This window comes from Populus trichocarpa, chromosome 18, assembly GCF_000002775.5.
Source record: "Populus trichocarpa isolate Nisqually-1 chromosome 18, P.trichocarpa_v4.1, whole genome shotgun sequence".
Lineage (NCBI taxonomy): Eukaryota > Viridiplantae > Streptophyta > Magnoliopsida > Malpighiales > Salicaceae > Populus > Populus trichocarpa.
In genome coordinates, this window is record NC_037302.2 from 14,773,192 (window position 1) to 14,787,745 (window position 14,554).

At 34.2% G+C, this 14,554-nt stretch overlaps 2 protein-coding genes across 3 annotated transcripts; both read right to left on the minus strand.

Moving 5' to 3' along the window:
• Positions 1 to 185: 185 nt before the first annotated feature.
• On the minus strand, positions 186 to 7,265 carry LOC7490498 (pathogenesis-related homeodomain protein). 2 transcript variants are annotated; one of them, XM_002325228.4, is made up of 11 exons: positions 6,949 to 7,265; positions 5,603 to 6,163; positions 4,671 to 4,836; positions 4,149 to 4,272; positions 3,933 to 4,045; positions 3,455 to 3,811; positions 2,117 to 2,350; positions 1,905 to 1,994; positions 1,620 to 1,670; positions 999 to 1,244; positions 186 to 625 (listed from the first exon to the last, which is right to left on the minus strand). In XM_002325228.4, the coding sequence occupies exons 2-11, from the start codon at positions 6,139 to 6,141 to the stop codon at positions 362 to 364; spliced, it is 2,184 nt and encodes a 727-aa protein (XP_002325264.1). In that variant the 5' UTR covers positions 6,142 to 6,163; positions 6,949 to 7,265; the 3' UTR covers positions 186 to 361. The 2 variants fall into 2 exon arrangements, with proteins under 2 accessions (XP_002325264.1, XP_024445971.1); XM_024590203.2 differs by lacking the exon at positions 6,949 to 7,265 and having other exon boundaries at positions 5,610 to 5,747.
• A 1,384-nt stretch (positions 7,266 to 8,649) lies between these two features.
• LOC7484068 (uncharacterized) lies at positions 8,650 to 11,838 on the minus strand. Its single transcript, XM_002325229.4, has 2 exons — positions 11,377 to 11,838; positions 8,650 to 8,803 (listed from the first exon to the last, which is right to left on the minus strand). Exon 1 carries the CDS (start codon positions 11,681 to 11,683, stop codon positions 11,411 to 11,413), a length of 273 nt encoding a protein of 90 aa, XP_002325265.2. The 5' UTR covers positions 11,684 to 11,838; the 3' UTR covers positions 8,650 to 8,803; positions 11,377 to 11,410.
• Positions 11,839 to 14,554: the final 2,716 nt, after the last annotated feature.

The following is a 14,554-nucleotide window of genomic DNA, read 5'->3' on the forward strand; positions in this document are numbered from 1 at the left end:
CTTGAGCATATATTCTCAAGTTGCTTGTCAGTAGAGATGATGGCATTGTCACAGGATAGGTCAATGTATTCAGGGGAATAGCTTTTGAGCAAGGATAGGTCAATCTGTGAGATAGCTTTTGAGCCTCTAGCTTGAACTCTAAGAACACATCCAAATTGCATCCAGAGGAATCATAGTTGCAAGAATGGGGCAAAAGGGAGAAATTTTGTATTTTTTTCTTTCTAAGAAACAAGGTACTTGTGTAAGGAGTGTCCGATGATTGGCATTACACTGATTAGAAACAAGAGATGTACAATGCCAGCTCTGCCTGCAAAAGTGTTAAACAAAATGCATTGCAAATAATAATATAGGTTTCTCAGTGTCATTTCTTTTCTCTTAGCTCAGCAATAGGAACGTAGACAACAGATTCGTCTAGCGGACGGATTTTGGAAGACTTCCTAGCTTTGCCAGTTTGTAGTTTCACCAGTTTCTGCTTCAGATTCTCTACTCTCGTCTTTGCTCTACAAAGTTTCTCCATATCAGATTCAGCAGCTGCTGAAATACGATTACCCTTTTTCTTTACTCCCTTTGTTTTTGCTTTTAACAGCTTCTTCAAGCTCAGATCATCATTGTGCTCAACATTCATCTGACAGTGATAAATGCTAACAAGCGTGAGGACACAATGAAATAATAATTCCATGTCTAAATATTGGGAATGGCTAGAGCAAGATGCATCAATCCTACAGAAAAACTCTAAAAGATCTTGATTCTAAGGACACCATAATAATAGATTGCCCCCAACACCCAACTCACGCACACACAAACCATCAAGACAGCTGACTAAGATAATACACAATTTTCAGCTCCTGATCTGATTACTCAAGACTTCATTGTTTTTAATCAAAGTGCAATCAGAGATGCAAAGAGGAGAAGCAAGATGGATGGATACAGGTAGCACACGATTTTGAGCCAGAATAAAAAAGAAAAGAAAACGATCAAATCCTAACAATAAAAAATACCTCATTGCTTTTAGTAGGTGATTCGAAGGAACCTCTTTTCTGTTCATTTTTCTTTAAACTTTTACTTATTGACCTCGGCTTCTTCCTCTGCAAGATCCTTTTCAAATTCTCTGGGGTACACACCCCAGTTTCTGCCTGGCTATCCTTTAACAGTGAAAGATCAGCAGTTTTGTCCTTCATGACATTTAAAGTGGGTTCAGCAGAGACTTTGGAACTAGAATAATGAACTTGTTCTCCCTTCTCTACCTGTTGTGCAAGTGAATTGTTAGATACAAAACTGAAACACATAACGACCTTAAGAGATAAGATTTGAAAGTTTTAACTCTCGAATAATCACATGAATCAGATAACAGCAATGACATGGAATTTATACTTTTAACTTGGCGCCTAATGAGCATGCAGGAGAAATGATTATTCTTTTGTCAGTTCTAAAGACATTGTTCATATTTGAGAAACATTAAGGTCAAAATATTGGCTGTAATATGACTGTTTAGTAACAATTTATAAGATCCACACAGAAAAAGGAGTCGAGAAAATCTACAACTAAAGAAGTGACTTTGGATACTGAGCTGAAACAGAATTGTAACTGTTGCATTTAATGTACATGAAATACCAGCTTACCTTTCTAGACTTCAGAGCTAAATAACGGGAATTCTTGAACCATTTGCTAACCTGAAATTGCAACTTGAATGTAAATAACCGGATCATGGAAGTAAAGAAGAGCTAACGTGATGTTAAAGAGTAATCCTAGAGGACAATATAATGTACTGCCACAAAAAGTAAAACGAAGAAAGAAAAGGCACATTTTCTACTTTTTTGTGTGTATGTATCCTATTGTAATTCCGTAAGTTCTATTTCAAAAAATCATTCTAGTGCATGCATTGATTGAGTAGCTTAAGTTGTTACCTTCCCAGGTTCAAGGCCCAATTCTTTTGATAGATTCTCCTTGACAGTTCTAGATGGAAGTTCATTCTCTGCAAATACCTGGCGAAGTTTCTGGGAAATCACAGGAAAAGGGAAAGATAGCTTAAGCAATTTACCAAATTAAGTTAATAAATAAAAATAAAAAGAGAGAACATGAGAGATTATCTGACAATACACTTGGAGAAAACTACTACCTCAACAGCATCAGGGGGGAGCCTGAAAATTGGCCTTCGAATTTGAGGATCTCGTGGAAGCTTCATCATGCCTTCAATGGTTGCATCATTTTTACATCTTCTTTTACTTTCATATAGAGTCATTAGGGTGCTGGCTGCATCTGACTCCTTCTCTCGTCGCTTTCTTTTGCTAGGACCCCAATCTTCATCTTCGCTGGGTTGCTCATGTGCAGGAGCGTCCTTTCCAAACATCTCCTGATAGGAAAGAATATAACATTGCATTAGATAAATGAGTCTGAACTATCTCTCGTGAAATAGAAAGCTTCAAAAATAAAATGTAAAACTCTACATCATTTGTTTCAATGGAAGAAATTTGAGAGCTAAACAGAAAAGGTATTGAGTCTTTGGTGTTGGATCTTTCCATCACTAGCTTATTTGGGAAAATGATTGGTCTAACACAAGCATTTATGAAATGCCCACTCACTCCCCTTCCAATGATGATGTCAAGAACGGTTTGCATGTTAGAGAGTAACATAAAACCATTATCGAGGCCTTATCTAGCCGCTGAAGCTTTTGGAATGAGATGTTTCTTTGTCGTAATATCAAAGTCTTTCTTATAATTAAAATTAAATTGCAGCACACTTGAGAGGGCATACCTAAGTTTCAAACTTAAAAGACTTTCACTTGAGAGGGTGTGTTAAAAATAAATATAAAACTATTTTTAAAGCCTCAACTAACAGTTTAAATTTTTAGATTGAGATGGTTCATTGACATGTTTGCAAGCTACTTCAAAGAAAAATACCATAGAAACCTATTAACCTTCAACAAGAACACCACCAAAAAACTAATCATGCATGGTGGAGGAACAAAAGCAAAGTCTAGTGAAACAATTCATCTTGGCCCTTGTTTTTTTTTCTTCTCCTAAATTTGACCCCTAAGTTTGAAAATACATTAGTGCTTCAACATTTCATATTGAATATGGTATAAACTTGTTCACGAAGATATAGTTTAAAATTTAAAACACAACTTTTATCCCATTGTATGGCCACTCAAAATCACCTAAGATTTTTTTCCTTCTCCTAAATTTGACCCCTAAGTTTTAAAATACATTAGTACTTCAACATTTCTTATTGACTATGGTATAAACTTGTTCACGAAGATATAGTTTAAAATTTAAAACACAACTTTTATCCCAGTGTATGGCCACTCAAAATCACCAAAGATGCGCACCTCTTTCCATAAATTAGAAACCAAACTATGAAGTTGATTCAAGACTGTCACACCAACCATGACTTCTGGTTTTATGCAAAATTAGTGATGCTATATTTATTTTATGGTAGAAGAATTTATAGTACTTACATTGTATAACTTCTTATAATCAACCGCTCTTCTCTGCCTACGGCCACAAATAATTTCCCCATCACTGGTTTCATCAGAATCTAAACTGCTATAAATAGAATTGTTTCTGAAGTCCAAGCCGTCCACCTCCCACCTCCTGGATCCTGAAAAAACCTCACCATCTGAAGACCAACTCAAGCGGGTTGAATTGCTGGTGTCATCAGATGCATCATCATCAGTACCTGCTCCACTCATGACGTTCTCTCTCCTCTCTGGATCATAATCATCATCTTCAGAATCATCAGAAGGCCATTCTTCTTCTGGATTTAATAGCATATTTCCACCATCTGGAACTGCTGCTTCTTCTTTGAAAATATCCTACTTCAAGAAAGAGTGAACATCAGTTTGGTTAGCAGGGCAGCAAAACCAAGATTCTTTTATTTCCGTTTATTTTATTTTTTTTGCAAGGAAAAAGGCTTTAAAATATTTCAACAATAACCTGCCAACCGCTGTCCTCTGAGAAGTGGGTCCCCAAATGAGCATTCATGGCTTCTATAATTTCCATCCTACAGTCACAGAACTTGCAAAACCATCCCTGATCTCCTGGAGGTACTGCAGAAGTGCATATTACCAAATGTATAGAAAATCTTAGAAACAATCAATTTGTTTCGTGACTCAGTAGAAAAGTTTTACAAGAGAAGTGAGTAGAACTGACTATTTTCAGTATCCAAAGGAGGATCAAGGCATTTTTGGTGGAAGGCACAGTTGCATGTCCCATCACAGAGTACAATATCATTATCTTGGGAAACTTCATTCAATTTGCACTTCGCACAGAATATCTATATGAAAATATGGAAAAGAAAATATAAATATAAGCAATTGTGCTTGGAGCCCAAGTTCATGCAGTAATCTAAACCCAAATTTGACTAAAGAAAAGGACTCCACAGTTGATGCTGGGAAAAAAAAAATGCATGTTTCAACTTTTCTTAGACAATATTTGTCTCTTTTTGCCTCAATCAATTTCATGGCCCAATTACTGAATGAGCATGTTCTTTTTCAGCTTCTCGATAGTGAGAAGCAAGAAGTGAGTATGCTTATTGAGAACTGCATGCACAAATTTAGGAAATACTAGGTACCAGTCTCTATTAGCAAGAATTCATGAAAAAGGTTGATTCTTCTTTAATGTTTTACAATCCTGAACATTCTCACAAAGCTGATGCTGGTTCTGCATGCTTACATGTTCATGGGAAACAGATCCATCTGGAGCCATAACAGCATCTTCAATACATCCTACTGTACTTAGAGAATCCACCTGCCGAATTATTTCACGTAATCCAAGTTTACATTTCAAAATCTGTTTCCTGGCTCTCAGTAGTTCCTTTTCTGGCCGAATCTTCTCTCGACTGTGACAGAAATTCAGTAAAAGATAAGAACAAATGGAGTTCTTTCATCATTTGAAGGTTCTATCAATTTCAAACTTCCAGTCAGAAGAGTTCTTTTTGTTTCATTTTGTATTTATGCATGTTGTAAACTGGGAAAATTCCTTTGGTCTGAGAACAGATTCAGTAAAATATTCCAAATTTTGAAGAATAAATGATTGAAAAGAAAATTCATCTCGAAGCATATGCAGATGAAAAATTAAACACAGTTAACACATCCACCAGATTCTTTTGGCTGAACTTTACAATGAAAATGTCTTTGAGCCTATCCTAATTCTCAACTTCAGTAGGGAAATATTGAATCTCATATAAAAATTTGATCAGAACTTCCTCGAAATATCAGATAGCTCCAAATCTGGTAAAATTTTCAAACATAGATACCCGTCAAAATTCATGTAACAGGATTAGAAGAAAGGGGGCATATTCATTCAAGCATCCAACTTCTTCCTGGAATAAATTTGTTTGTACAAGGCATGCTTCAAGAAAATGAACCATCTTCGATCAACAATTTGAAAACAATTATATTTCACCTTTATATCTTTCACATAAAATTTTCTCACTGATTAAGAAGTGGTTAGACTTTAAACGGATTCCTTAAACCATAGGTTTGTAATCAAAAGCTGAAATTAACTAGCAGATGTTCTTTATTTTTTGAAGGAATCGAAAGCTGAATTAACTAGCAGATGCTCTTTATTTTTCAAAGGAATGATGTGTAAGAAAATCTGTTTACCTTTTACCTTTCCAACCTTCTCCAGAGTAAGCATCTATAAGATTCTGCTCCAGCTTCATTTTAATCATCAAGTACCTTGCTCTCCTCTGCAAGCGTGGTGGTTCATCTAGCTTTACCTTGTCCTTTTGCCTTTTCTTAGGCTTCCTCTTCTTGACTTTTTTAATTGCACCTTCATCGGCATTTTTTCCATTCCCCTCAGAATCAATAGTTGACAACTGTTTGCCTTGGAGCTCTGAGGAAGCCCCATTTCTTGAGGCCTTCTTATCAAGTGCTTTATGCAGAATTTTCCTGTGAATCAATCTTCTACTGGTAGAGCCATTCCTGATGCCCTTCTTAGGAGTAACCTTTTTCTTTGATACAGATGAATTAATGATAGTTTTCAGATGAGGTTTAGTTTTAGGTTTTTCGCTTTTTCTATGAGATAATTTGCCACCCTTCTTTATCTTCAATGATTTAATCAGCAACGACCCATTCACTGTGTCAGATGGTGAAGATTCGTGCAAGTCTTGCTGCTTTGATTTCTTTCCAGAATCACCCATATTGATCTCTCATGTGTGAGAACTGAAAATATCATTACAGATGTATAAGCAATCGTTTAGCTGTATAGTTATTGCTCATAAATAAAGAAGAAGCTCAAGATCTACTGCAAAGATAATTCTACAGTTTCCACAACTTTTCAATTCTAGTTTCAAGCATGACCTAACATGAAATATTACCACCATTGAATTCCATAAAAGTCAGCTTTTTCAGCATGTTTCATCTAATATAACTAACCATGCGTTGACTTTTTGGAAAATGAGCAAAATTTGGAAATATTGGAAATATTTCTTCATCGACAAAGAAAATGTAACGTCCAATGTTAAGAGTAAAATTAAAGAACACTCAATTTTCTTTAATCATCTTTAAGATTCAAACATCCACGGAAAACGAAATCAACATGGAACCCTAAACAACTTTGACAATTAAAGCCAAAAAATATTCCATGCATTTCACATCCAAGACTATCAAACCCATGGTCATTCATTAACAATAATATCCTTCAAGGTGATCACTGGATTACATTCTCAACTCTAATTCCAGCACGTTTAAGCGGCAAGAAACAAATTCTTAGATTCATAAACCACAATCATCCATGATCACCAACAAAACTATCACAAGGAAATCACCCCAAGGCAAACATCATTAGCATTGAAACCAATCTATAATCACCAAAAACAACAATTTAAGAAGAACCCAGATGACAAATCAAAACCAAGACCTCAAAAAATATTCACATTGAAACTAAACATAAAAAGAATGACAACCCAAGAAAGCAAGCTCAAAATCAATAACGAAGAAAAGGGTACCTCAGAAACTCAAGAATGAGACACCTCCACCTCCTGCACTATACTATAAAATACAAAGAGCATGTATTTAAGGACAAAGAGAGAGGTTTTCTTGAGTGATTTGTGGCCTAGAAAAGGCTCCAAAGTTTTGAAATTGGAAATTTGAAATCTGGGATTTGGTGTCTAAATAGAAGTGAAGTGGAAGATATTTAATCTGATGATTGAATGAATGATTTGGCAAAGGGGTGGCTGTTTCTCGAAAAGCGCCACTCAACGGTTTTCGCCTTCCAAGTCCCTGTTTCTTTCTGTCTCGTAAAGGAAAGTGACTAATAGAAATTACTTGCCATAAGGTACCAAAATCAATACTAATTATTTTTTAAAATATTAGAATATTTTGGAACCAATTTTCGAAAATGAACATTTAAGCATGGTTATCACTTATCAGCACTATTCAAAGTTTAAGCAGTGGGTTTGTCAAATGATATTTTGGAATAAAAAAATTAAAATGATCTTATTTGAAATTAAAATTAAAAAAAAGAAGAAGGAAGCTACCAATTATTTCATTCAACAAGATCACATGCATGACCCAGGATACCAGAATTTGATTGAATTAATTTCTTAAATGATTTGAAAGGAAACTTGGCATTATTATTTTTATTAGTAAATTATCGAGTCATTTTATCAGACTAAGCTGGTTATGATAAGTAGTTTAAGTATTATAAATATTTTTTTAGTTTTGAATCTGTGATGATAATGCAAGGAACAAATTCAGTATCATCGAAAGCCAATATAACCCTTTGAATTATGTTTATTATGTTGTTGCTCGTTTTACTTTAATTTGGGTGTGTTGCAGTAATGTGTGCAGCATTGGACTATTTTGCTTTGTGTAAAAACAGGGAAATGAAACCGTCAAACCCTTTTTGTGATTATATGTGAACTACTAGTTAGCGTTTGTAACAGCTAATTCTGTGATGGGATGGATTATCCTTGTTTTTATGGTGTGAAACTACTTTTCTAGTCTTGTAAAGGCTTATTTTACATGAGTTAGTTTAATTGGTGAAGTTATAGAAGTATAGTTGCAAGGATTAGCTAGCTAGGTGGATCCAAGAAAATGTGTGATCATTTCAAGCCCCCTAGCCTATGCATCAATGATCCCATTTGACCAGGCTAGGGACTTGTTTTTAAGTTATTGGCAAAGTTAATAATATTGAAATGATATTGAAATTGCATTTTAAGAGGTTGCTTTGGCAAAGTGTTTATCCTTCATTAGGGTTTTTGCTAAGGCGAGTTGTTAGCTAGCCTTGCATGATGCATCCACAGCTCTACGAATTTAGATCAGGCAATCTTCTTAAAACTGGCAGATTTTAGGTTAAAAAAGATCACAGAAGAAAGAGATCAGGATCGCCAAGAATCCATTTTTCTTGTTCCTGAAAGAGAAATAGAGGCTCATACAAGAAAGGGCCAGTTCAATGGCTGAGCTATAAGGGCGTGTTGCCTCAACACCATAAATTGCTTGGGCCAGAATTAGCTCTAGGAAAAAAGGGGAAATCCACACATTAAGGCATAGCACTCTGCCAGATTTCACATAGAAAAATCAACATTCTAAAATGGAAATTAAAATGAACCCATCATTGAATCTTTGGTAAGAACGTAGTAATCAATAACAAAAACACAGTTGTTTCTCTTGTAACCATTCATTTTAACAGTGGATCACAAAAGTAATAAGTTCAACCAGTCAAGGTATTTTATTTCATCATTTCAGACTGCAAACCATTGGCAAATACAGCATCTTCCAGTCTACAATATCCAGAAATACCAAAAAAACACCAAGCAAATAAATGGTCACCAAAGCAACTTCCAGAAGGTTCAATGAGTCCTGCAAAGACAAACAGTCGTGTCAAAACCATAAAATATGATTACCTTCACAAACAGAGACATGGACCCGCACGCACATGTGCAGCAATAATCCATATTGAGTTGTACCTAGTTAAGAGTTAAGGTTCAAGTTGTAAGCAACACAAACATTGCTGATCTCAAGCCACCCAAAATTGTCAGGAAATGTAGCACAGATGAGCACACCAAGACTCGGTTCCAAAATTATTTGAAAACTCACAATAGATATACACACATGCATGAAGAATTTCATAAAACATGAGTTTTCTTCTAATAGAGAGGTATGACAACACTCATTACAAAGCACATACTAATTTGGCTGTCAAAAAGAAATGTAATAGATCTGAGTAAAGATTTATTTAGTAGACATGAGAGAGAGAGAGAGCAACTCAGATAATGCAAATTGAGTGTGAAGTTGTTTGCGATATGTTCTTAGCATACACTTTTTTCTCTTTGAACTTATATCACCCATCAAAAAAACTACAGAGCGTTGTGTTTCCATCAAACATAAAAAAGGAAAGAACAGGCACCAAAATAATCCTCTTCCAAGAAAAAAACAAAGAAAGAAAAACTCCTATCCCCACAGTTTAAGTTTCATTAACCCCATTCAGAAATTTTCAATCAATTTAAAGGAGAGAAAGGATGCCAGGGCACTCAAGATTCCATTCCAAGAAAGAAACTGCTACCATAAGGTAGGCTTGAGTTTAGGCAAAGGGACGATGCCTATGGGAACCCCTACAACCTCATACACAATTCTTATAGCAAAGAGCATCAAAAACAAAACCTGTAAATACAAATGTTAATCCCTTTTTCCTATGCATTAATAAAAAACTACTTGGTATCTATATGAATAGACCATAAAAAAATTCTTTATTTTCATAAACTCCGGAGAAAAAAGAATACTGTGTGCCATGCATGCATCAGATGACCACGTAACTTAAGCATGTAGCACAGCAGAGAACATAATATTAGTTAATGCTTCAGTGGTATGGTTGTCAAATGTACAATGGTGTGTATGCACATAACAAATGTATACATCCAGGGATACAAACATATGTATCAATTCAGAAACACCAATTTGCAAAGTTGAGCACTTTATTATGGGCAGGGTGGTGAAGAGAAAGGAAGGCCAATGAGATGTCCAAATGAACATTGGCTCAACAGTGATGAAAGGGAAAACAGATTGTGTACACTAACAATGTCCTTTAAACTATTGGTTCATGAAGGTACACATCCATGAAATTAAGCCGTGAAGAGGACAGATAGCACAAGATGATCCAGGAAGACTTGGGCATAACACAAATTTTAATTCCCCTCATACTCATCCCTTTTCAGTTCTTCCAGCCTTCTGATTCTAACAAGTAATATAAGCAGAGCATAAAGTGGGTTTAGAAGAAAATTAAGGAAAAAACGCAAAGGTTCTCTTAGGAAACTACATAGGCAATACTCTAACAATAGGATACGGCAAGTATCTAACAGAGCAAGAGGAAAACAGTACAGAGGAATCCACAACACATTCATAAAAAATCTAATTATCAATACTCCGGGCATTATGAACTTCAAAAGTGTCAAGTTATAGCAAAGAAAACGTAGATAAAACCAATAAACAATACAGTCAACCACATAACTTGTAACCAAATATTGTATAGTCAAGTATTTCCCACCACACTCCTTTCCACCAAACCCCCACCCCACCTCCCCAACCCCATCCTTCTTGAACACATCGCTTCAATCATCCAAACAAACAAACACTTGTTAAATGGTATTCTGCATCCACTCAAACAACTCCTCTCAGTCAAATCACTTCTTTTTATTTTACCATACTACACCTGAAACGAATAAAATGAAATCCAAGACCAAAGCACTAAATCACATTAACCCACAACCAATTACCCTATAAATCCACCTGGGAAATAAAAGCGAAAACATGAATGTAACTGTAATCACTAAGGATAACCACTCAACATGCTCATGTGCCAACCAATAGAAATTAACAAAATGAAAAATAAAGCTCTAGTAAAATCCAAGAAACCCAGATTCATTAATCAGGGGGAAATGGGGGGGGGGGGGGGGGGGGGCAGCAACACAATCCAATCACACATTACAGTTCTCCCACCAAATGAAAATTCCAAACATATGCTTGCAACGTTCTCTCACATCAAACCCAACAAAGAAATCCCCTAGACAAACCACAACCAAACTCAAAAAACACTGATGTATAATTACATACAATCAAAACCAAACAAAAACCACCAATAAAATCACTAATCACACCACAAAAAAACCCAACCACCTACATTTCAGAGACATGTCAAAATCAACTACCTAAACGTGCCTTAACACATGAAAGTAAAAAAAAAAAAAAACAAAACCTACCAAAAAAACTATCCAAGAAATCTACTCAATCCTTCTGAGCTTCCAAACCCATCAACAAAGCCCAACAACAAAAAACAAGACTAGAAGGTAACTGTCCAAAAAAACCGATCGATCAATCAAATCCCATCAAAATACACAAAACCCACAAACAAAATCATCAATAAATACCAAAATCGCTACCTTTAATAAAAAGACCGATAAAAACCGTCACTCCCTAATGCCCACCATGCTCCTTAGCATGTTGCTGGTGCTCAAGATGACGGCGTTCCTCAGGAAGAGCAATAAGGTAAGACAAAATCATGCCACCATAGCAAACATGAAGAAGTGGATCGATCGAGCTTGTTTCTATATACTTCGCATGGTAATTATCCATTCCTCTTTGCACTGCTTTCTTCACATAACCAATTGACAGCATCGGCTTCACGTGGTCGGGCAATTCCTTAACTTTCAAGCCCTTAATTTCGCTGTAGAGCTTCCTTAATGCCATTTGATCGAGTGGGATCGATGAAACCCTAAACCTATTTTTTTTAATTTGGGGATCAGGTTCTCGTTGATGAGCGGAGAGAAATGTATAGAGAGAGGCGAGAGGGTGGGGAGTGGGGAGCGAAGGGAAGATTCTGGTACGGTTAATTTGATGTGTTTGTAAAATCATGGACCGTCAATTTTGGTGATATCCATCTCAATGAAATTTTTGATATTTTTTTAATTTAACACTTTTTTTTAATAGGTAAAATAACACAGTTTAAAAATACATCATGAAATAATATAGTTTATATATGTCATGGCTAGAAAATACAAGATTTAAAGTTATCAATGTTTGGAAATGAGGAATTGGCATAAATTATAATAAAAATATAGAAGGAAAAAAAAAAAGGGTTTTGAAGGCACATAAAAACTCCAATTACAATATCACTGTTACTATAAAACATATTTCAACAAAACAAATCTAATGACACAAAAAAAATCACCAACAGTACCAGAGTAGGCCATATTTTCGCCCAAAAAAGACAGGTGGCTCATTTGCTTTTGATAATAAGTATAGCCCACTCTAGTCATAGTTAGTGACCTTGATGTCGTTGGATTTATTTCATCAATATCTTTCTAATAGTACCAGTGAAGTTATAATCAAAGCTTCGATGTGCCTTCAAAGCCTCTTTCTTTCTTTCTTTTTATTTTATCTTTTCTTTGTTTTTATTGTAATTTGTGCTAACTCATTTGAGATTTTTCTAAAATGTCAAGTTTTTAAACAGTGACAACTTTAAATCTTGTGCTTTTCAATCGTAATATATACAAATCATGTTACTTCATCAATTCTCTTTTCAAATTGTGTTATGCTGACAATTAAAGAAAAACAAATCATGCTAATAAGCAGGACTACCCGAAAATTGATGTTTTTTCTATGAATAATAATGGATACCCATGGATCGAGTTTTGTACTATCCATACCCAAACCCGACCTGATAGGGTTTCAGATACCCATAACTTGAACACGAAATCAAATGGTATGATATACAACTATTTAGCACATAATGAACTTGACAAACATTTAATTTTTTTCAAATTTTAAGGTTATTTATTTATTTTAGGTCATGTAGATTGGTATCCGTAACCAGCCCAAAACCTGACTTTTTGTCTTCGGATTTTACCCAAACCCAAGTAAAAAGCTTGGGATAAAACCCAATTAAAACCCGAGTAAAAAACTCGTACGTCATTTTGATCATTTAAAAAAAAATTAAGGTTAACTTTATTGATTTGTGACTAGAGCCTTACCCCGAGTCAATCAATTATGATCATAATTATTTTTATCCTTATATGTCTTAATTTAACACATTTGGAATGAAGTTTTTCTTAGAGGGATATTTTAGGGATAAAAAATAATGAATATTATATCTAAGAACTTGTATCCCCTCTATACCTCTTGTTTTAAAAATGTAGAAATTCATTCCAAAATTATCTTAAATCATATTTATTTTTATGTTTCTGTCTCTTTAGCTAGATATATTTTTATCTTCTTTGTCTCCATTTTTTTTTGTTGAATAACCAAATGCTACCATTATAATATGAGTTTTCTTTTATGAACCATTCCATCCCAAGAATGCTAATAAAATATAATCAAATTATAAAAAAAATAAAATGGAATATTATCTTAAGTGGCAATTTTGCAACTAAAATTAAGAAATTAAAATCTTCAAAACGAAAGAAAAAAATAAATATTTAAAACTTATCTAAAAACATGAAATTATAGAGTACCGTGTTAGCGCAAGTCTTTTTTAATTATCTTATTTAATTTTAGCTTACCGTCATTATAGATAATGTAAGATAAATTTATTTTTTAGAAAATTTTGAAACTTAAGGTAAATCATTAGACCAACTACTTCAAGAAAAATGATTTATAATTAATATTTTGTTTGAGGTGTGGTGGCTTCTATTAAAAAAAAAATATCAAATTGATATTTTTTTAAGTATTTTTTCATGGTTTTGATATGCTAATATAAAAAATGAAAAAATATGAAAAAATCATCTTAATACATTTTTAAATGAAAAGTATTTTTGAAAAAACACACCACAACATAATAACAAACACATAAAATTCAACTTGAGGAGGAAAATTCAAAATTGAATGTTTAAAGACTCAATTAGAATTTTTCAAAGTTTATTTGAATTTATTGAGGGCTTAATTGCAAGAAATATTGATTTTTAAAAGTTAATTTAGGCTTTAATTGGAAGAAATTAAAGTTTGAGGTCAAATTGTAATTTTTAAGAGTTAATTTGATCAAATCAGGGGCTTAATTGCATAAATATTAAAGTTTGATGAGCAAATAAGGACTTGATTGGAAGAAATCCAAAATCAATGATCAAACTGGAAAATGCATGTGAATATAAGAGTTGAAATTGACCAAATCAGAGGCCAAATTAAATAAATTAGAAGTTTGTTGTCAATTGAGAGTCAAAATACACAAATTCAGAACCAGAACCAAAATGTAAAAGACGGTCAACTTAAGGGCTAATATTTAAGTTTGGAACTATGGCGGGAGTTAAATTGCATGCAATTAAAAAGTTTTTTTTGGTTAATTAAGGGTGTATATGTCATAATTGGAAGAACAATGACTAAATTGAGACTTTTTCAAATCTCAAATTAAAAACCTTAATTTCTAGGGTTTTAACCCAAAAGATGCGTCATTTAGCTTCATTCATTTTCCAATTCATGATGATTAGGTTCGCACCTTCCAAGAGCTTATTTTAAAGTTCTAGACCTCCAAATGACATGAGGTTTTTTGCAAATGGAAGAGGAACATCCTCTTTACAACCTTATTTTTATAAAATTAGACGTTTACATCCCAATCATAGAAGTCCCTAA